The sequence below is a fragment of the Fukomys damarensis genome, unplaced genomic scaffold (genome assembly GCF_012274545.1).
Source record: "Fukomys damarensis isolate Sample0158 unplaced genomic scaffold, DMR_v1.0_HiC HiC_scaffold_35, whole genome shotgun sequence".
NCBI lineage: Eukaryota > Metazoa > Chordata > Mammalia > Rodentia > Bathyergidae > Fukomys > Fukomys damarensis.
Window position 1 is genome coordinate 14,400,207 of NW_022900947.1, and position 24,272 is coordinate 14,424,478.

Consider the following 24,272-nt stretch of genomic DNA (forward strand, 5'->3'; position numbering starts at 1 on the left):
TGCAATTTCATTTTGAAAGTATAATTTTTTGTTTTCTTTTCTTCATGACCAGCTTTCATTTTTAAGTGCTTTTGTTTGACCCTTGATCAAATTTACATGATTATTTTAAATGTTCCATCTCATGGGTTTTATCCTTTTGTCTTAAGCTTTTTTTATTTTGAAAAATTGTAACCTTTCAGTTCATTGGCTCCAGCCTTATATCTTCTGTTTAAAATCCGATCTATTTCTATTTTATGACTTTTTGCTTTTATTTTTACTGGGATTTAACATATGCTCCATTCCCCTTTTACTTTATGAATTGCTTTTAACATGCTGTCAAGAAACTAAATCAGAGGAGTAGAGAACTGCCTTTCCCAAATACAAGAGGGTACAGACATCCCAGTGTCTTTGGTCTTTCCTCTTGCCCAGTCAAAGGTAGCAGTATCAACTCTAAAATTATTTACTTTAAAATTTTTCACTTCCTGTCAAAGAAATCCAAACTCCTCTCTGCGCTCATAATCTACTTAAGGGTTATTTTTCCTGAATGTTTCACACTGGTGGTTAACACCATTGAAGACCACACATTTCATGAGGTAGACTGAACAGTCAGTTTCTCAAAGTGATGGTCATGTCTTCTCGCAGCTATCACCTCTAAATGTATTACGCAGAAACACTTATTTTCAAATATTAATTTCTAACATTTGTTTTCAATGAAATAACGAAGCATGAAAATCGAGTCTAGATACTATGTAAAACCATTGTGCCTAGGCTGTAGAGCCACCTAGTATCCATAGATTGCAGGAAGAAATCATTTTGGGTTGTAGAATCAGGGGTTTCATTAGAATTGGCTTAGTGCTATTGGTGGGAAGTTCTACCACAGAGTAATGAACTGGCAGGCTATTTTCATTTGCAAAGTTGTTTTGCTCTCAACAGTATATTTTCACAAAGTTATTAAAGTATTTAGTATTCCGTGGGGATGCGAGCTGATAGGTGGCATGTTAAAATTTATTTTCAGGGGAGAAAAAAAAGAGAAAGTTTACATATTTTGTAATGAGCTTCATTAAGCAGGTCTCTTGTTACCCTGTTTGTACAGTCAATGTAAAAGTCTTTCCTTAGCTAGCAGAACTCACCATGAATAATAGCCTTGAGCAAATGACTGTAATTTCTTAAAACTTAAAAACAAGGTAACATAGGTGTGTGATAATGACTTTTCTTCTCAAATGAGGTTTCTGTAGCTTTAAAGCTCAACTTGTGGCATTAACTTCTGTCAGTGTAGACCTGAAGAATTCTTGTTCTTCTCAGTGGACCTGGCAGTTCTCCTAGAAGTTATGCCAGTTCTTTAGCCTAGATTTATCATGCACTATTAACTTTTGTTGATGAGGTAGTGATGGTGTGCCACGACCACGCCAGTAGAGTCTGCGTGACAATGCCGGTCACCTGGCAGAAACCAGACCAGAGGTATCGTCCCCACGGGGTTAAGCCTCCTGGAGGTCCTTGGCACACACCGCATGCAAAGTCAGCCGTGAAGAGAATAGCTGGCCTCTCTGCCTGCAGTTTGGGGACATTGGGTTCATCTATAATTCTGTTCTATTTTGTCTTTATTACTATTTGTTCATTATCTGTAGAATTGTATTCTGGGCCCAAGAAAGGTTAGGAACAATTAGATGTTCCTAGAGATGTGGAGATATTGAGGCACAAGAGGATGGGCGGCCAAAGTGCTGACCCTGAGCCCCGGACTGTGAAGTCCTGAAGGTGAACCTGAAGGTGACATGCTAAAGCCAGTCCTTTGTCTTACAAACTTCCCCTTCTGACTGCGTATAGGTGTGGTCTTACCTTGACTCAATGGTCTTAGCTTTTGTGATGGTATATAGGTGTGGTCTTACCTTGACTTAATGGTCTTAGCTTTTGTGATGGTATATAGGTGTGGTCTTACCTTGACCTTGTGGTCTTAATTTTTACAGTACTATTGTCTATCTTATGCCTGCCTGTGACTGGAATCACTCTTGTGATGTGCCCTTGAAACTAGTATATAAACACCTGGAGTTAGAAATAAAATTGCAGCAGCATTGGCAAACTTCACCTCGGTGTTGAGTGCTTTTGTCTGACTGTCATCGCCGAACCTGCTCCCACCTTTCAGAGAACCTGTATCTCCTCGTGAAATCCCGTGTATGCTGCCCTACGGTCGGTAGCAATGGTGTGAGAAACTGAAAGTTCAATAAGGACTAAAAGGTATAATAGATAATGTGAAATAGGAAGAAAAGGTGTGAAGGGGAAGGGGAAATGGGAGGGGTAGGGGAAGGGAAAGAAGGTAACGGAATTAATATGAGAAACTGAAAATGGAAACAAAGTCTTTCTAGATAGGGAGGGGTGGGGGGGTTGAAGGGAGGACAGGGGAATGGGGGAAAAAAAGAGTCAAAATAGATTATGCAAAGGTACAAATTTCCAGGGATGAATGTCATTATATTATATATGCAAAATGTACCAATAAAATTAATTTTAAAAAAGGAAGTGAAATTAAACTGCCTGAATTTGAATTGTATTTTTACCAAAGATTAACTGCATGACTTTGAGCAAGCTGTTTAACAGCTCTGTGACTCAGTTTCCCTATCTACAAAATTATAACAATACCAATATGTATATCATACAGCCATTATGTGATTTAAATTAATTTCCATATATATGCAAATTGTTTAGAATTATTGTCAGCATCTATTGAATACTCGACACATATTCACTGTTTTTATTCTTTCAGGTACAGAAGCTGTTCTTATTTCAACTGTCTTTAAAAACTGTGCTCACTGAGCAGGAAGGGGAAGGGAATTAAAAAAAAGAAGCAAACTATTATATTCATGGACCCACTCCCCAAGATTATAAACTGCACATACTGCAAATGTAGTAATACACGACAACAAGAAGAATGTGGTCAAAACTTTTACAGTTGTAACGTTCTTCTCATCTGCTGCCATGTGGCCCTGCCCTGGACAACTCACTATGGACTGATCTCCATGAACTGTGAGACAAAGTACACCTTTTCATCCTTAAGTTGTGGATGTTGAACATTTTGTCCCAGCAAGAAGAAAGCAACTAAGACACCGCACTGAGAGAACAGGTGTCAGAATCAGAAAGACCAGTTGAGAAACTATGGAATTGCTTTGCCAAGAGATGATGGCAGACCTTTTAAGGGAAAAGCAATTTCAAAGAATGATGGCAAGATCAACAGCGGAGTATATTCTGGCCACAATTACTGAAAGAAGTGATGGCTGCCTCCTATGTTGAGCGGAAGTCAAAGCTAAAAAGGAAAACTAATTGTTCTCCTCCCAATTCAAAGTGAAACCTCTTCCTCAACTCCCGATTCATGACCTTCCTTTGCCATGTCTTATCATTTTCTCTTACAGATCTGCATTTTATTATTTACCCTTACTCACAAATTCTGAACATCTCTCTCTTCACAAGCTCTTCTGTATGCAAACAAGTTCCAGGCTCTCCCATTTTAAACTCCTTCCCTGGTATCCGCATAGCACTATAATCGGATTCCTCCTCATCCCTCCCCTTTCGCAGACAAATTTCCTATCAGAGCCTTTTCTACTGGTATATTTATTTTCTTACTTCACATTTGCTCTTCTGTGTTCTGTAACCTGGATTCTGTTTGTGACCCACACTCCATCCTCAGTAAAGCTGCCCTGATCAAGCTCAAATGTACCTTCCTGTACTTAACTTCCTGGAATTCTTGGCTACAATGTTTAATATCTTTATTCTCCCAGTCGACTCACTCAGATCATGGATTTAGCCAGCATGTCAGGGTTAATAATTCCCAGATCTGTCTATTTCTCAGACTTATTTTCATTGTTAGATTTTTATCAGCCTTTTGTTGATCTCCAATGCTCACAGCATCCCAAATGCAATTTGTAACAAACCTCATCATTATCTGTCCATTTCTCTTTAAATACTTTTGAAAGTTGTCACAACAGAAATTCAATCACTCGTCAAATTCTGCCATATTTTATCAAATATGCCCGTAATGCTACTTCCATCCCAACTTTTCCATTCATACTATGTGTGCCCTGGTCGAACACATCATTTTGCTTCTGTAATACTCTTCCAATTAGTCTTTTTGCCTGTAGTATTACCTACCTTAAATTAGCCCTCCACAGAGCTATTAGAAAAATTCATCAAAAACAGAAATCTGACAACAGCTCTTATTTCAACCCATATGTGGCTTTAGATCATCTCAGCAATGCAAGTTCCCATTTCATCACATGGAATTCATGATTCTCTAGGACATTTCACCCAAAACACACACCCACATGCACCTTCATTTTTGCACGCAACCTTTGGCTTCTAGTCCATTTGCCTAGAGTGGGCCTGGGGACTTGTAAAGCTGGACGCCATCGGGCTTGGCAGTGAAATGCCTTCTGAGAAGTACGAGGAGGCAGTGGAAGACTATATATTTCAGAAATGGGCTGACCTCTCTTTGCCTTAGCTTCTGTGTTTACAACATGGCAAGGTCATAGCTAGGGCTGTTGGATTGTGATGGGGTAAAGCCTGCCAGGCATACTTTAGAAACTCCAGAATGCTTATCAATTTCAGCTTGGGTTCAATTTACCTGGGTAGCCTCTTTTTGCTTTCCTGTCCTCTAGTTGGTCTAAATATGCCTACATCAAGCTCTCATAGTCTTTTTTTTTTGGTGCTGGGGATCGAACTCAGGCCCTTGCGCTTTCAAGGCAGGTGGTGGAACTGAGCCAAATCCCCAGCCCTCATAATACAATTTTAAATCCCATCTCCACACACTTCGTGTAAACATTGTCCTTTTGCTGTACTAGACTATAAAATAACAGAACTCAGAGGCAGGGACCACACCTACTCTTATTTCTCTCCCATTAGCAGCACTTTACACATAGCTAGGCACATTTGGCTGGGTGACACATTAGATATTATCATTTGTTGGATGAGTTAGGATCCAATATCAACTTTTTATTCATTTCTAAACCATATATGCCATTGTCATGCTATTTGTGTATTTTATTTCTAAGTAAAATAACTTCTACAGTGTGTTAGTTTTTTTCAGATGGGGAGTTCAAAGGAAAGAGTTACTGGAAGGGAGAGGAGATAACTGAAAGTACATTTGACAAGGCTGCGGAAAAATCTAGGTTATAACCCAGATCTGCCACCGAGTAGATGTGTGACTGACCCTGAACAAATCATTTAACTTCTCTAAGCCCCAGATTCCACATCTGCAAACTGGGGATAATTATATATGCCCTAATTTTGGGAGTTGGGAGACTCAAATGACGAAAGTGAAAAAAGTCTTGAAACTTTATGGGGGCCCCTGTAAAATTCAGAAAACAACGTGCCCTGGAGAGCACCAGACACACAGTCATACTTGTATTAGACTGAAAAATAAGCTCTTGGACATCTGATAATTTGTAAGTTGCTCACTTTTATGACACACTGAAAATTCTACATGCTTGCATGCTATGTATTAATTTCTTTGCATAAAGATTAAAAATGTAGAGTCATGCCATGAAAAATTAACCAAACTCAAGATTGCAGGCGTAACTCTAATTCCAGGAACATGTTAACAAGCCCACATTTGTACTTACCTCCCTGTGGGAAGAACTGGGAGTAAATCTCTTTGAAGGTCTCTTCATTGACAACACCACTGGGACATTCCTAGAGAAAGCGGCAGAGAGGCGACATGAGCAAATGGTTCCTAAAACTCATGTTTCTGCACATTTTGAAACAGAACTGCCTGCCATGCAAAAGCTACAAGAAAGTTAACCATCCAACCATTATTATGAAGACAATAAAAGCACACTGTAAAGTTCTCTTTGTTCCATTTCTCACAGAATTTTTTAAAACAGCAAAATTGAAGATGAAAATATCTTTATATATGAGCTTCAAATCCAGTCTGACATATTAAAAAAAAACATTATGGCTTTTAAGAACATGCATGTTTGTGATCAATGAGTTTTGAAGAAATTGCATTGTTTTTCCTATTTTTAGGGTATTACAAGAAGCTTATCATGTAGTGTTTGCAGAATCTTGTCTCTCTGTTTTGTTGCAATTTTCTGGACTCACACAATCTGCAGTTCAGTACTCCATTAAGGCTGAAGGTGGCTGTTGTGGGTTGTAACTAGATGTCCCCAAAGCCTCATGTGCTTATATGTGGAGCTTTTCACGAGTGGCTGGATACAGATAGTGTAAATATGGTTTAAAGGTGTATGATGTCTGGATTAGTCCCCTAATGGATTACCATAGTTCTGTGTTGCTGAATGAATTTACTGAAGAGGGAAGCCCTACCTTGGATGTGGGTGGTACCAATCAACAGGCTTGTAGCTTGGATGGAATATAAAGCGACAGAAAGAAGGCAGGTTCACCATCTCCTGTCTGCCCTGCCACAGACTATTTCTCCTGCCACGCCACCCTGCCTTGGAGCCAGCCGATTGTGGACTGAAACCTCTATAAACTGTGGGCCAAAATAAACCTTTAGCTTGTGCTGTTGGATGTTTTCCCAGCAAGGAGAAAAGTAACTAAGACTGTTGATCAGGAAACTTTAATCAGAAATAGTTAGAAATTCCTGCTAACAGGTTCTTCGTAACAGGTATACAATGACATGCTCTTATAATAAACGACCTCGATGAGATAGAACCTGAAGAATTTTTCAAGGTTTGGTTTTCCGAAGAATTTGCAAAGGAATAAGTCTGACCTGAACTTAATGACTTCCCACCTTGTCCCATGGATGGAGTCACTGAAGAATGAATGCTAGACAAATGAAAACTACCTCTCTGAATGATAACATTGTTTTCTTAATTTGATCTTCCTTTATTTCAACGAGCCCAATACTCACCTGTTATGTGCAACACATGAGGAACTTTTTTCCATCCGTTCATTTTTACAGGCGGGACCTTTGATATATAAACAGCTTTAATTGATAATTTCAAAGTGCATTTGGGTTTATAGGAGTCGTCATTATTTTTCTCCCATTTGACTTAAACCTGTGACTGAGCCAAAATACTTCATTCACAGAGGCAGCTGAGTAATAAAGAATTAGAGGAGCTGAGCAGTAAAGCACCTAGATACTTAGCAAGACTGGGAGAGGCTGGAGCAGAAAGGTGACCGTGGGCTTTCCAGGTCACTACAGGATGGTGTAATAGATGATCCCTCTGGAAAAAATGATCATTCCGAAGACCTAAGAGGACTGTAGCAAGGACAGTGGAACACAAGCGAGCCAAAGAGCAAGCAAGCAAACTGTGATGGTTATTTTATATGCTAACTTTCCCGGGCCTCAGGGTACAAGTGTTTACTGACACATTATTCTGGATATTTCTGCAAAGTCCTTTATACTTGAGGCTCACCTTTAAATTGGTGAACTTTGAGTGAAGCAAATTCTCCTCTAAAATGTGGGTGGAACTCATTTAACCCACTGAAAACTGCAACAGAGCAAAGACTGAATTCTTTGAGCAAGAAGGAATTCTGCATCAGACCACCTTCAGGCCGTCTCTGACATGGGATAATCGCTCCTTAACAAGCAGATTGCTTTGAATTTTAACTGCATCTCACTCCTGACTGGCTGCCACTGACGTCCTCCATCTGATTCTACACCAGCCAAACTTCACAGTGTGCCAACTCCACAGTGTGCAAGCCAGTGCCTCAACTCCCTCTCTCTCTCATAAATATATGCTTTCTCTGGAGAGAACCCTGGCCAATATATATATATATATATATATATATATATATATATACATATATGATAGAGCTAATCATGAAAAAGTTTTGATTTAACAACGATTGGTCACAACAGACCAATTGTAAGAGCAAATAAACATTTTATAGGTGGACCCCCTTACAAATGGAAATCGTGATTTATTGGCTATTTAACACTGAGCCATCTGCTTGGGATTATAAGGGAAGAGGAAGTGCTTGGCTCTGTGCCATCAGGTGGTACATTTGTGCAAGGTCAGAGCTAGAAAACTGCCTCAAGTTAAATTAATTACAATGACACACGTGAGGGTGGGAAGTGAGGGAGGGCTACATTTAATAAATTTGTCAGTTACCTTTGGTCTGGAGAAGTGTTTACAGATAAAGCCTATCATGTGAAATGATATTTAGACATTGAGTATCTCATATGTGCTTTGTTTTATAGCAAATCTATTATCAGGAGAAATCAGTTTTCTGCCAAATAAACACTACTCAAGTCTCGGAGTGGTAGACCTTACCAAGTAAACTTGTCTTTAATCCTCTCACACTCATTACATTAACTTTTATTTATAGCGAATACACAATATCTCCCACTTATTTCAGGAAATATTCTACAAGCTGGAAGTGCACCAATAAATGAAGCTCTACACAATAGAAGAAAAAAGATGCTGCTTAAAGCTACCTGGCAAGAAAAGAACTCCAGTTAAAGGCATCCCTGTCTCTTGACAGGCTATCATAACAAACCTGTATATGTAATGTCCCTATATTCCTCCTGAGTGAGTCCTGATGCATACTCATTGTCTCTAAATGATATATATATATATATATAGACCTCCTTATCATCTTGTCTAAAGCCAAATTCCTTCTGCAAGCCAGAGGAAGTGGTCACGGTCTTGTCAAAATTGCCTCCGTAAATATTATTGTAAACAAGTTCAAGTGCTCCTGGAAGATCTCTAATGTGCTAAATAATCTAGGAAAAGCCATTCTTTGGGTAATTACATTTGCTGTCTGTACCTTTTTTCCATATCCTCAAATCCTTATATAAGCCCAGTCTCTCATCTTAACTACTCAATTCCTTTCTTGAAAAATTTGTCTACCACACTCTCGTATCCGCATCTAAATAAAGACTTCTCTTTTCTCTGTTAAAACAAAACTCACAAAAAATAAATTAAAAAACACAAACAAAAACTACTTTGAGAGGCTTAGAAACAACAGAAATTTACGTTTTGCTGATCTGGAGGCTGAGTGTAAAGTCAAGATTTGGTGTTTGTTGAGGGTCCATTGCCAGTGTGGCTCACAGGATGAACCTTGTAATGTTCCTACACTATTGGGAGGGGAGAGGACACTTATTCAGGTCTTTTATGTAAGGGTTTTGTTCTCAGTGATCTCACAAGGTCTCCATTTCCAATACCATCACTTTGGGTTTAGGATTTCAACATAGAAATTTTTGGGACACACAAAAATGCAGACTTTATGGTTTAGATCTACATTGCCTCTCCCTTTATCTCATGTGTTCAGAGATGGAGTTTATGGAAGGTGTGTTGATCATAGGGTATTAATCTCCTTTCTTCTTGCTGGAGCAAAATACCTGACACCCACAACTTAAAGGAGAAGTTTAATTTGGTTCAAGGTTTCAGTGGTTTCAGCCCATGGTTGGCTGGCTCCAAGGCAGGACCATTACGGCAGAAGGGTATTGCGGAACAAAGCCACTCACTTTATAGCAGGCAGAGATAGAGCACGGAACAGAGACAGAGAATCAAAGGACAAGAGTCAGATATACACTCCAAAATCATGCCTCCATGACCTACCCAGACACCCGTAACTGTGCTGTACTAATACCCTAGGTAGTTCCCAATTCAATTATGTTGACAATTAAGCTTATCCATTACATTCTACCTCTTGTCAAATTAACACCCAAATACATCTCTTTAAACTATACTTAGTTGTCAAATAGAGTAACAAGTTAATAATTCCACCTAACAAGATGTGACTATTCTGTGTACAATCAGAAATATAATAATTCCTTCCCCAAAGTCTCAACAAATGCATCATTGCTCTAAAGTCCAAGTTTTGTTTCCCCCGAGACTCAAAGGAAACACTTAGATTTGAAAACTTGTAAAATTCCAAAAGCAAGTAACATAACCCAAAGTACAATGGTACAGGGTAAAAATTCTCATTCCAAAAGGGAGGAATAGGTGCATAGAAAAGAATAGGCCCAAGGCAAGAATTAAACCCAGAAGAGCAAATATTAAGTCCTGTAGTTCCATGTCTGGCACATGGTGGAATGTGAGTTACAGAGGGCTTGCGTTATCCTGCCCTATGTCTTTGCCTGTTGCAATATACAGCCTCTCCCTTCAGCTGGCTCTACTCCCTGCCTGTGACTTCCCTTGAAAGACATTGCATGTTCCTGGCATCTCCAACTTCCTGGGGTCTCCACTGAACATTCAGCTTCAGTCCCACAACTTTACATATTCACCTCTCACAGACATATTGCTTAACTTCCTACACCTCCCCCTGAAATCTGGGCGGAAGCCTCCCTGACCCCACAATTCTTACATTCTGAATATCTTGAACAACCAGCATCATGAAAAAGATGCCAAGGTTGCTGCCTGCTTCAACAATAAAGAGCCCCACTTCGGCCATGGACACAGCAGTCTCTGAGTGCCTAGATAGCTGTGTACATTGAAATGAATCCTTGACAACCAGTTCTTTAGGTGGCCTTAATGGACCAGGAGGCCAAAGGCTTTTTATTTTTTTCAAATGAAGGGTTTGTACTTTTGCACCCTTCAGTTTGCAATGCAGTGGGATCTTGCCAATTCCCAAAACACCCTCAAGGCCTCTTTCTTATTGTTCTGGTTCAAAGTACTTGGCATCTTATTTAATGGTGCTAATCTCTTAAGCAACTACATCTCTTTTGGCCCAACACTATGCATGTTTTCTTTCAGGCCCCAAATTAAGATTTTTAGTCTTTCTTCTCTCTTTTTGTTCTCAATTCTCACTATAAACCCTACTGAGAGCAAGCAACAATACCCATACCACAACCTGAACTTTGAGCTACTTTGAAATTTCCTCTGCCAGATTAATTGTGCTACAATTCTTAAATTCAGTCTTTCACAAAGTCCCAGGACACTAGCAAAATGTAGGCATGTTTTTCTAGAGCATAACATACAAAGACTCTAGACCAATTTCCAATAGAGTCCTCATTCTCAACTGAAACCTCATCAGCCTCAGCTCTATTCTCCACATTCCTGACAACATTTTGGTCTTCTGCAATCCCAACAGAATCACAGGTCAACCTCTATTTCTAATTTTCTAGGTCTTCTCTAATCCTCACCTCCAAATCTTTTCAAACTGCGGCAAGCCAGTCCCAAAGGTGTTTGAACTACCTGGTCAGATATAGTTGTAGCAATGACCCCAGTTTTCTGCCACTAATTTTCTGTATGGTCAGATTTCCCATAGCTAAGGAAAAATACTCAACACTCATAAGTTAAAGGAGGAGGAAGTTAATTTGGCTCAAGGTTTCAGAGGTTGCAGGTTGTATTGCCTGGCTGACTCCACAGCTGGAACACAATGATGAAAGATGTGTGTGGGAGCCAAATTGCTCACTTCATGGCAGCTGAAAGCAGAGGAGGGGAAGAGGACCAGAAAAGAAATAGGATCCAGGTATAGACCTCAAGGTCATGCCTCCAGGACCCACTTAGATACATGCAGAAATGTGCTTTCTAATGCCCTAGGTAGTTCCTAAGCCAAACAAGTTAACAGTTGAGTGTTACAGTCACAGTAACACCATATTCATCAATAGATTAGTCCATCCATGGATTTTAAGCTCATCATACTGTTAGGAAGTTGGGCCATTTGGAGGAGCTGTAGCATTGGGACATACCTTTCTGCACACATCTCTTGTTTTGAATTTGCCCTTCTCTCTTTCCTTCTGGCTGCCATCAGGTAAGCATATTTCCTCTGCCAGGCTCTTCTGCTGTGATGTTTCTGCCTTGGTGCCAACTAAATTGGACTTAAACCTCTGAAATCATGAGCCAAAATAAACCTCTCTTCCCTTAGTGGGGTTGTCAGGTATATTGTCTCAGCAACAGAGAGTGACTGATGTACAGACCATAGCAAAGAACAAAAGTAGAGCAAAATATGATGAAATACCAACTCAGAGAATGATGACCTTTTATTTGAGTATTTATTGAATCTAGGGGGGTTTTTTTGTTTTGTTTTTTTACTTTTAGGTGGGCAAAATTAAGAAAACTAGGTAAATCTCTAGTGATTTCTACAAGATAAGACTGTGAATCTTTAAATCTTTTTCTCATTCTCCTGTGGAGTGGTCTCTTCACAAAATGGTCTCTCCAGTTTTGCACTGTTAATGAAATTGTCCAGGCCAGATATATAGCAAAGTGTGCAAGGAAAAACACCTGATTGCGTTAGGCTAGGTGTTGCTTCTGTAACAAATAGCCCCCCCCAATCTATAATGAACTAAAACAAACATAGCGCTTTCTTGCTTGCCTAATATTCTTTGGCATACATACAGATCAAGTGATAGTTTTTCTCCTGAGACTCATTAAGGGTTAGGAGGTAATAAAGACATGACCATCTTTAACATGTGGCTACTAAAATCTCTACGAGAAGAAGAATAAGAAAGAGAAAAGTAATCTGGAATGAGCTAAGAGGCATTGACGGACCAGATCTTGAAGTGGCACACATTTCCTGTCTTGTTTTATTGTTTAGAAACTTTGTAAATGTTCATACCAAACAATAAGGGACATTTTGTGTCCCAGAAAAAGAAAATACAGATTTGGTACATAGTTGGGAATATCTTCCCCAGTGGAGTATCTGAGAGATCCTCTAAGACTCTGTGTGCTGAAAACACTTACTCACTTATACTTTAACATGATCATTTAAAAGTCATTCAGCAGTATAATTGTCCCCATTTCCTTCATTTTATTTTAAAAGCTGATATTTTCAAGTAAATAAGCACAATTCATACTGTCTCAGTATGAATATGGTTATTAGGCTTTCTTAAGAGGAAGAACTTGGAGAGTTCCTACATTTAGAAGAACTGAAGAAAACCCCATCCTATCTTTTAAGAAATTGTTCTAAACTTGTACATATATTCTATGTTCAACAACTGTCTGGACTCATGACCAAGGCACTGTTTAGAGTTTGCAACCCACCACTGGGACTTAGAACATACATTTGGACTTACGGCCTAGAAACATGAGCAGCAGTGTGGCCTTATGGTGGCTTCTTTTAGAGCACAGTACTGTAATTTTTGCTGATTGTACTGTGTGGTGTAGTACTGTAATTTTATATTTTATTATATACATTACAGTACTGATGTAAAAGTTATGCAAATAAAAGCAAAGTCTTCAAGTTGGAATTTCCTTTGACCTTTTCTTTGTTATAAATATTGTAATTTACTTCTTATATATAGTTCCCCATTTAGGGATCAATTTATTAAACGACCTAGCCACAGGAATGGAATTCAGTTATTAAGTGAGGAATGTCTGTGTAAGCCCTTATGGCCTCTATATCATATTTTATAATGATATTTTGTCCGGTTGTTAACAAATGATTATTCCCTGAAAATATGCTTGCTATGGAAAAATACAGAAAATAAAAATACCTATAATCCAGCTACCATAAGACATTTTGGGCCATTTATCTCAGCTTATATTAATATGCAGCATAAATAAAATTGGGATAATACAAAATATAGTATTATTTAAAATTTACAGTTGAAATTTTTAATATCCTGAACATTTTCCATACTGTGATTTTCCATGGTTACACAGTGATACCTTAGCTGAACTTGCCGTATTTTTGTAGATGTGAGTGCTTTCAGTATTTTCAGAATTAATAGGAACAATGATGTATTTAATATTCCAGGGCATCCATCTGTGATTGCATCTGTGCTTCTTTCCTTATGGCCAGTCCCAGAAGGAATCACAGGACCAAAGGTTGTAAGCCATGGAAACCTTTTCATACACAGGGTCGCACTGCCTCCCAGAAAGGCTGGACCAGGCTATGCTGCCTCCACCCCATATGTGAAGACATCCCCCACCTAGAGGGGCTGCTAGCCAGATTCACATGGGGATGTGACGTGCACTAACTTCCATGAACAAACAACAACTCCTCTCATGAGTCTAATCCTTCCTCTTAAAATTGCCAGCAGGCATCAAGACTTTTGTACAGGTCTCTCCAAGGAATAAAACGATTTGCTTGTTTTTCATGCAGAGAAGGTTGTTTTGATGGCAATCAGATGGGTTGCATTAACACACTAAAAGTTTACCAAGTGTAAGCAGCTCATTGCTTCCTTATGTATATCATTTTCCAATGTTTTCTCCTATTCTAAATGAGGAAAACGAACAGAGATTCAGTAACTTGAGTCTCAGTTCTTGCCAAGCCATGTATTTGCTTATTCTTTCCACAGATAATTACTGTGGTTATTGGCCTCCCACAAGTCAGTGGAGCATCCATGAGCCTGTTGCCATTCCAAGCACTGAACATACAGAATTGAGTTTGAAACAATCCCAGTTTTGCACTTGTAGCGCAAAAGGAAACTAGTACCACTACTCCATTTTTTTGCGAAGCTTCCCTGTCTTCTATTAGATTTACATTAGATTTCCCCTTTTTTCTGTCTTCTAAGGTAGTATCATGATCTGTGTGAGTCAAGATTGGTTGAAGATGTACAGTGAATACTTTCCTACTACTGATACCAGTACTGACACAGTATAGATATTTTACGACAGTGTGATGATGATGATGATGGTGAATTTATAAGTATGTGCACTTTCTACGTGCAGGTATTGTGTTGCATGCTTCATAGTGGGTAATCTCATGGAAATGGATGGGTACTAATATCACCTCCATTCTATGGATGAACAGACTGTCTGAAAGAAAAAATTCTCATAGTTCCATAGTTAGAAAGTAGCGAAGTATGGTCTATGGATTCAAGATCCAGGAAACTTTGGCATTTATAGCAACCTTCACGGTAATCTTATTCATTGGCTCCTCCTTTCCATCTCTGCTTTCCTGGATGCCAGGAAATTTGAGCACCTTTTCCTTCTCCAACCTGTTTCTGCCCTGTAGCCAGCCCACTATGGGTAGAAACTGAGCCCAGATAAACCTCTCCATCTGTAAGTTGTGAGTATTAGGTATTGTGTCCAACTGACAAAGAAAGTGACTAAGACACAGGGTGATGAGGTTCCAGGAATTTTCAATAGCTACACCATGGTCTGCTCAGCTTACTTCTGTCTGGGTTTCCTGATGCCTAGGCTGATGCTCTTGATACCAAAGTTGTTCATATTAATACAACAAAGGTATTTTCTGTCAGGTAGTATTTAGAGCAAGATAGTGCCCTGCTTATGTTTTTGAGCTTTAGAGTTTAAGGTGGTCTCATTGTTCCGCTCTGTAAAATGGGAATAAGCGTTGACATCAGAGGGAGTGTTATGAGAACTAATAAGAAAATCAAATTATGATCTTACTACTCTATTTTATGCAGCATATTTGCCCATTAAATATTAGCTTTTGGAACAATAGTAATAATCTAGAATTTGGTAAGCATAACTCCATCATACAACGGCTTACTGTCACATTAATGTGCATATATGAGTACAATACATAAGTACATTTTATTTACAAATACATTTTATTCGTAAAGTGCTTGAATTGAGAATAGTACAGCTTTGATAAGATGCAATGATCTCATAAAGCAGAGAGGAGTTATGCTTCTTACTCTAGTCATAAACTAAATTTACTCTAATATTATTAGATCTTGCCTTCAATGATAGGAGGATACTGTGATTATAAAAGACAGTCAAGAAAAATAAAGGCCACTATCCTGGAAGTACACCAAACCCTTGACTTACAAACTCAATTTATTTATAAGGTATGACTATAGCTCAAGTTGGTCAGCTGAAGGCTCAGGTTCCTCTACACAGCCTTCAGAGCCTCTCTCACAGCTGTATACAGGCAGCTCTCCATGTCCTTAGAGAGATAGGATCTCTCAACCCCACACAGGAAAGAATGTTGAAATTTTCTTTCCAGAACTCTTTAAGGGTTAAATCTGTAGCTGAGACCATCTGGAAGCATAAGAGGCCGGCATTGGGGTTGTAACTCAAGACTTTGGTCCTAAGTTAAAACTAAAATGCCATTCATAATCCCAGTTGTTCATGTCAGGCTGGTTGTAACTTGAGGGTCCAGTGTAATGTTAGTACAAACCCAGGATCCCTTTGTTCAGTAATCTGAATAAATGTTTCCCTCAGTAACGTGCACATGAATAAAGCGTCTTGGAAGTACTGCTGCCGTGAGAGTGTTGGGAATGGTGCTTTGGAAAGAGGTCCATGCGTGCATAAGGAAGTTGGTAAGAAAATTATTCTGTAAGTTGCATCATGAGTTCTTACAATTTTATGTCACAAGAAAATGTTTCAGCATTTCTATAAAGACTGTAGGAGACTGCATTAGAAATGGTGGTAGTGGTTTGCAAATAGTCGGTATGTATTATAATTGAATATTACTATATATACTATATACATATATCTTATATATACTATGTACACTATATACACATACTCTGTGCATAGTAATAAAATTATGATATCATCCACTTCAGTACTGTTTCTCTATTCGGAAGAGCTGAAGTCTACTTTTTCCCTAAATATGTCTGTTATAGTAAATGATATTTCCTCAGGCTCAGAACTGTTATTAAAAATTTAGGGGTAACTTTTCAATAATCAAAAATGATTTATGGTACAAATAGCTCAGAAAAAAACTAAAGTTCTTGTAAAAATAAATAGCTCCTTGGGATCCTTCTGTGATGCTTGTAAAGAATGTATGTATATTAGCTTTCATACCCGTCCCGGTACTTAGAAGGGTGTATATAGAAAGAAGTGGCTGTGAGATGCTTAAGCCCTGGTTTGCTACCACCAGAAATGTCATGACAATGATACGTTGTCAAAATATTATTCTCCCTGCTATTCTGACTGACAGAGAGAGTATATTGAGACTTCTCAGACAGTGTATCAGTCAGCTTTCTTATTGGTGGACACAATGCCAGACGCGACTTAAAAGAAAAAAGGTTCAATTTTGCTAATGGTTTGGAGGCATTCAGTCCGTAACCATCTGGCTATCAGGTGGAAACATCATGGTGGCCAAGGAAAGGGCACCAAGGGGAGCGGGCGCAGGACCATACACAGTTCCTAAAGCCACACTTCCACAATCCTCCAGACACAGCGAGGAGCGTGCTTTCCTGACCTGCTGCGCATTTCTTCGTCTAATGCAGTTCACATGTCACCATTCACAGGAACACTATCAGCCAAACTATACGAAAACATCACCAAGACTGGATAGCAGGTCCTCAGGTCAGAGCAACAATAGAGGAAGACACACATCACCATGCAAATGAGAAGTGAGAATCCATCCCTTTGACAAGAATGGGTGGCAGATATGGTCGCACTTCATGAAGGAAGTTACCTTCTTCAACAATGAGTCATAAGTGATCATAGTCAAAGTTAGCTATGTACAAGCTCAAAAGCAGATGCCAGCAGGTGTCCTTGTCACACAAAGATGCACACAGTGATAACTCAGGAGATACATCAAAAAGGACCAGCTGAATTGAATAAAGAAAAGAAAAGAATTCAGATGTAGTAGTGAATGTTGTTTATCAACTCTCTCGCTAATTCTGAATACCTGGGAAGATTTCATTTCCTGAGTCTCTAAGGCTTAGCTGGGGCCATGTGACAAATTCTGGTCAATAAAATAAAAGTACGAATGACATGCCTCACTTCGAGGCTGCACCATTTAATTGTTAATGCTACACACGGGAGAGTTCTTTGCCTTCTAGCCAGGCAACCATGTAAAAGATGGTAGCTGCTCCATCAGCAGAGCTCCCTGATGGGCAGGACAGACCCAGCTTTCAACATTTTGCTATACATACCTTTATTTGTCCTTTCATGTTATCAGTGGTAAGCTACACTTTCCAAGAGTCCCGCATCTCTGAAATTTGGCTGTGTGTCAAAACGTTTGTTCTGCTTAATTAAGTTCTGTCTGTTAAAAAACACTCGAGAAGTTTCCACTTTCCTGCCTCTTTACCCGCTGGTTCTTCCAAGTTTCTTCTGTAAAGGAGACCATTTGCAAAGGGTCCTGAAACTTCCTGGGGGGAAGAGTTGTGCTTAGGATGGTGATCCTCCCAGGTGAGCCCGTAATATTTCCTCCTCCTGTCCACTGTGGGCCGGGTGTCTTAGCCCATGACGGTGGTCCCGGCTACTCTCAGTAAGCAGCAGCAAAACACTCCAGAGTGTGCTACGGAGGTTAGAGAGCCTAGGGAAGAGGGGGCCTGGATCACTCTGTTTTATCTTCATATTGAGCACAAGGGGGCAGCAGTGTCCTCTCTGTGAGCTAGAAAAAGGATTTTGTTTCTTGTTCTTTAGTGGTTGTTCTTTCAGCTTGGTGTCTGTCCATGTGAATTTCTTTCAGGAAAGCTATTTGCTTTTCATGAAAGGCGACAGTGAGCCTCTTTCTAACATTGGTTACATAGAAAAGTTAACTACATCAGGGAAAGGATCCCAGAGAGTATTATATCAGCCGTTCAAAGCATGACAGCCTAAAGTCACAATTGCTTTTTTAATAAAAGTACCACTTTTGTTTTAGTGACTACAACATTTGTAGACCCAAGGAAACAAATTAGCTAGCAAGATTATGCACCCAAATTTCCAAAGTCTGAGAGTGCAAATATTGTAAAGTTATTCTCTAGTCTGTGGGCTATAAAGTCAGGCTGTGTGAGTCTGCTTCACTGAGTTACAGGAAAATATTTTAAACCTTTAAAGTGAGTATATCTACAGGTTATTCACTATAAGATTTAAGTAACGTTAAATCATGTACAAAGTTTAGCACAATTCCCGGCATGTACCCCACTACACACTGATTATGGTGGAAATTATTTCTACCATAGTAGCAGTTATGATGAATTTGCTAGATTTGGGGTTTATTTACCTTTTTAAAAATACTATCTGTTTATATTTCATCTGAGACTATTTTTTTTTGAACCCCAAAGCAATCTCCCAGTTTTTTATTCCTTGCTCAAGTTGTGGCTTTGGAATTTGACAGCACCTGGCTCAAAATCTACTCCCATCCCAATTGCCAGCAGCAGAATTTCAAACCAGCTACTTCATTGCTGTGAGCCTGAGATTTTTCCATCATTTATTTACAATGTATTTTTTCAAAACGTATTCTATATAACAGAATGTCGTGAGAAGTGGGGATCAAAAAGTCAGCCAGGCATAAGGTCCCATATGTGGATTTTATTGTCTATCTGAGAAGGCACGAGTGAAACAGTGCTGCACAGATCTTCCCGCAGGCACAGGGGTGGTAAGTCCTACCGAGGGAGTAGAGGAGAACTAATCCAATCCAGGGAAAATTCTAGGGAAGACAGGGGGAATGACCTCAGCCAGAAAACCGAAGAAAGCACTGTGGGAAGGGATGAGGAAAGCGACTACAGGAAAAGCTGTGATGTGACCCTGCAGGAAGGCAACTGCTCCAGCGCTCAGATGGTTTGTTAGTTCAAAGCCGGCCACCGCAGCTGCACTAAGCATAAAGGTTTTTACCACAGCCAAGTTGAAGTTTAAGATGCTATGCAGTTAGCTTCCAATGTTTATAGGTTCTCCATCCGCAGATTCAACTAAATGCAGATAGAAAATGCAACTGTAATAAAAAGTAAAATCCACACAGTTTCAAAAGCAATCTTGACTTTGTCGCCCACCGAGGGAGCACTGTGCTGTGGTCACTGATGTGGTCACGCCACACACCCTGCTGCAGACTCCTGCCACTTCACGGTCCCTCAGTCTCTCTTCCGTGTGTCTCATTCCTCAGCTAGGAAATCAGCTCCCGGAGACTCCATCTCTGCTGAACACGACAGACCTTAGTCTTTCCTTCCCCTTGCTCTTCCCTAAACGGTGCAGGATAACAACTGTAGGACATCTCATTGGGGGTGTCAGCTATTTAGAGGTGATTTAAAGTATATGGGAGGTCAGTGGTTTGCCACCTGCCTTGCAAGTGCAAGGACGGGAATTCAATCCCTGGTGCCAAAAGAAAGAAAGGAAGGAAGGAAGGAAAATTAAAATGGGAGGACACCACATGTTAAATGTGAACACGGTGACATTTTATGTAAGAGATTTGATTATCCTTGGATTTCAGTATATTTATGAAGTCCTGGAGCCAATCCCAAGAAGATATCTGGAGATGGCTACCTATTTTCATTCTCTTTCGAGTGAATTCAATAATAATTTAACTAAGTTGCCCAACGAAAGTTCAATCACATCCTAAACAATCAATAACTCCCTTTTTTCTCTTTATCCCACTAGAACTAGACTTCTGATGGTTACAGTATTGTTCAATGCATAATTATTCAGTGTCCAGTCTGCGCTGGCCTCCCTACTGTAAACTGCACAAACAGAAAAGCAAACACAGACTTGCCTTGCCCCTGTGGAGTCTCGCCTCTAATCAGTTACTACATTCTTTGTGCAGGAGAATTTATTTCAGATGAACAAGAGTTTCAACAAATGTGGGAATTAAAGTCTCCTGCTCCCTTTTCTCAAAATTGAAATAAAGTGAATAAACACAATGAACAAAAAAGCAAGCACACAGAATAGAAGGACATGGCCATAGACCTTAAGGTAAAGAGCTCAGTGTTATGCATTTGTATTTCTGCATCCTTCCTGGCATGTGCTGATGATTAATAATAATGATGATTATTTTTACAATGTTTGCCTGTACTGTACACAGTAAAACAGACTGGAGTAGGTCTCTCTCCTACTGAAAGTGCTAATAGGGCCTCCCTGGTAATTATTTTAGGAGCTCTCCATCCTCCTTGGGGACTGGAAGCTTAAAAAAATCAAGCTGCTGACAGCATGTTTACCCAGGAATTTGAAGTAGTCTAACTTTTATTCCTTTCTTTTTTGCCAGTTTTAATATATTAAATATCACACACACACACAAACACACACACACATATATATATATTTAACATATTAAAAATGTGGCTTCTCAAAATTTTCCAGAAATTTCAGCCATATATATATAACCTTGAGGGCTCGGGGCATAACTCAGCGGTAGAGAGCTTGCCTAGCTATCTATGTAAGATGCTGGATATGACCTCCAGAACTGAAAACAATAAAAAAGAACCAGAAAATTCCCCAAATCTCTACCACATTCATTTTCCATTTACATCTGCTCATTTTTCATTTTTAGAGCTCATGGATATTTGAGACATTTATTTGCAAATACGGTACAGATATTATTTCAATCAGCAAGAGAGCCTTCGCCAAACCCATGTTATGTGAGTCTGTGATAACAATTTTTACTTTCTCTAGTGAGTCATAATATGAAAGACTTTGTGTTCTTTCTACATAATGAAGGAAAAACAATGCATATTTTATTCTAGTATCTCAGATGCTTTCCCTTTCTGGTTCAATCGTTAACTTTAGTGCTTCCTAGAATGAGATTGGCATTTGAATTGAAATCATGGCAGATTTACTTCTGTCTCTTGTCGTCCTTGCTGGAAGATGAGAAGTCTGGCAGTAATTTGGTCTTTATATAACTTCTCAAAATACTGCAAACAAATTTTGCTTTTCTATCTACCAACACAGCTAGCAAGATAAGGAACACTTCCTCTGGTTGTTATAATGACCAGCTGAAAATGTAACTTTTTTCAGAAAGTACTTTATCTATTGTTTTTAATTACACTTTATTTTTTACAACTAATGTCTCCTTTTAAGGACTATTATCTTCATTTTAAAATCACAAGTGATTTCTGGAAGGTGACCCGAAATATTTTTGTTTTGCATTTGCTATGTTATGTTGCTGTGACAGGCGCTGTGCATTTTATGACTTATTTGTGTCAGCTGAACAAATTCAGTTCATCAGTTCAGAATCAATAATAAGCCACAAGCCACCGTAGATTTTGAATTAATAAATAGGAGTAAAGCGTTACTTTGCATTATTATTTCTCCCGTTTGTGACCATTGCAGCGACAGCAAATGGAGGCACCATTATCTGATTTCAAAACAGAAGCAAAGACCTTCTTCTGTAGAAAATGGATTATTATGGATTGAATATTTGTGTGCCCCCCCAAATTCATATGTTGAAACCTAATCTCCAATCTCCGACGTATGGGCACATGAGGGGTCTCTGAGAAGTAGGAGATCTTGTTAGGTCAGATCTCTCTCAGAAAGGCTTAACCCCCTTGTGATAAAGGCCCCAAATGGCCCCTTTTCCTCTTCTGCATGTGAAGATGTAGTGGAGATATGGCCTTCTATAAACAAAGACTGGGCCCTTGTCATTGACGGTGAATATTCTGGTATCCTGGTCTTGGGTCTTCCCAGTCTCCAGAACTATAAGAAATGCATTTCTGCTGTATAAGATTTTTAGTGTAGGATAGTGTGAGACGGGTGTTATAGGTTCCAAGTAAAGGGGAAGAGGTGGATTACTTCAGTTTGGGGCACTGTGGAGCCTGAAGTAGCTGAGCACACGCCTGTGAAGGTGGAGAGCCAACAATCAGAAAGGAATCTGGAATTTAGGTACGAGGTCTCAGTTGATGGCTACAGATTTGTGTTCCTTTAGCACATAGGTATGGAAAGTCGTAAGGGAAAATTCTAAACAAATAAAAATAAAGAGATAAGGGAGTTGAATGCACAACACTGGGGAAGAGCACCACTAAAATCACAAGAATGGGATGAGTGGTCCTGTGTCCAGGAAAGATTCAGAGAGGGACAAGGAGAAAGTAGCTGACTGCGGTACCAAAAGGACCAAGGAAGAAGAGCCATACAAGGAATTGTAGCTTCCTCTTCCTCCCACACCCAGCAGCGACTTCAGTCCCATCCAGAGAAATTATGTGGGAGAAGAGTTCGAAGCACAGACTCAGGAAACAGACTGAGTGGGTTCACTTCTAGGCTCCACCAATCACTCCTACTAGCAGATGTGTGACTTGGGGAAAGTTTCCTCACTTCTCTTTGCCTCCACTGTTATCTACAAAAAATTAATAAGGAAATCCTCACCCCATACATTTAGTATAATGATGCCACGGACCAATACTTGTAGAACCTTAAGTGAATACTTGGTTCATAGAAGCACTGTTGAATGTAATGAAGCGACTCATACGTGTTTTGACTGGAAAGTATTCTGTAGCTATGTAAACGAAACATGGTTGTGACACCACACTCGCAAACGGGTACACGGAAAGCTGGGAGATCTTAGGAAGCTCAGTGGGCGGCATCACTGTCCACATCCCGATTGCGATTTTGCTCTGAAGTTTTACAAGATGTTACCTTTGGGAGAAATGGGTACACGGGGATGTCTCCACATTCTGTACAAGAGCATATGAATCTACTTAATTCAAAATTTTACGAAGTTTAATTAAACAACCCACATTTCGGCAACAGTGAGAACAAAAGTTGATGTAAGCGAGGAGAGTTTAAAAGATATGGTAGCAACAGGAGTTATAGACTCAATTTAGATGACTTCTATAAGAACTGTATAAGAAAAGCTGAAAACGCAGTTTTTCAATAGTTAGAGAAGGCTAACTCTAAATAAAGATTAGGATTTAAAGGTTGCTGCTGTGGTAGTTTAGAATAAGTACATGTATGCATTTTGTAAAGGTTAAAAAGCCATATCTAAGCTTTATGGGACATGGGCAATAATAGAGAAAAAGGAAGAGAAGAAAAAGAAAGTGAAATACATTACATATACAGGGTAGAGCAAAGACAGTAAGATTAAGAACATGAAAGAACCTGACAGTGCTTTTCTTTTATCTTGGAAATATGTTAGTGATGAAATAGAATCAAACACCAACTATGTTCTGAAGTTGAGTGATCGAACAGTAGGTAGAATTCCCCTGCCAAGTGGCAGAATGGTTTTGTAAATATTTATTGCAATGGCAGATGGTTTTGTAAATATTTTTTGCTGGATTCAGGAGAGCTGATCAAGCCTAGTGGCAGCTAACTGTACCTAAGGTAGATGGAGGGGGACACTTGGTCATGGAAAAGTAGCAGGACTTTCAAAACCAGCACTCTAGAACAGTATAAGCCTGTTTCTTCTACATAATCTCATGATTTTTTGGTTTAACCAGTTTAGAATAGATTTTTAAAATTTCTATACAATTTGACATTCAAGTCACTGACAATCCCAAAACATTAGTCTGCTTGAGGTGGAATGCCTCGTCATGCTTAAGTGCCTCATTTCAATAAGGGGAGTGGAAGGGGAGGGTTGTCAAATGCTCTTCTCTAAGTCATAACTGGGCAGAGAAGAGAACTCACTATCACTCTTAGCTTGGGGTTTATTTGACTGATCCACTCTGGGAAATACAAAAAGGCACGATGAAGTAGATTCTCAAGTTATAGTTCTCTTCCCTTCTTCCTCAGAGAACTATGTCAGAGGGGAAGTAACATTCTTTATGCTGTGCTTCCTAGACAGCCCAGGTAGCCAAATTAGGATAATTTATTCTGTAAGATTGCCACTTTCAACCTAGAAGCAATTTCCATATTAAAGAAAAAGTCCAACATGTCTTTCCTTTTTCTTTCTTTCTCTTATTTTTCTTTTCCCCC

General features: G+C 39.3%; 1 protein-coding gene across 3 annotated transcripts in view; it reads right to left on the reverse strand.

The window, feature by feature from the left end:
* Kcnip4 (potassium voltage-gated channel interacting protein 4) overlaps nucleotides 1-24,272 on the reverse strand; it is a 499,970-nt gene that overhangs the window by 20,710 nt on the left and 454,988 nt on the right. For all 3 annotated transcript variants that reach the window (XM_010610433.3, XM_010610432.3, XM_033758817.1), the window contains one exon: nucleotides 5,580-5,649. In XM_010610433.3, the coding sequence (XP_010608735.1) occupies nucleotides 5,580-5,649 (70 nt within the window). The remainder of the gene's footprint in view (nucleotides 1-5,579; nucleotides 5,650-24,272) is intronic.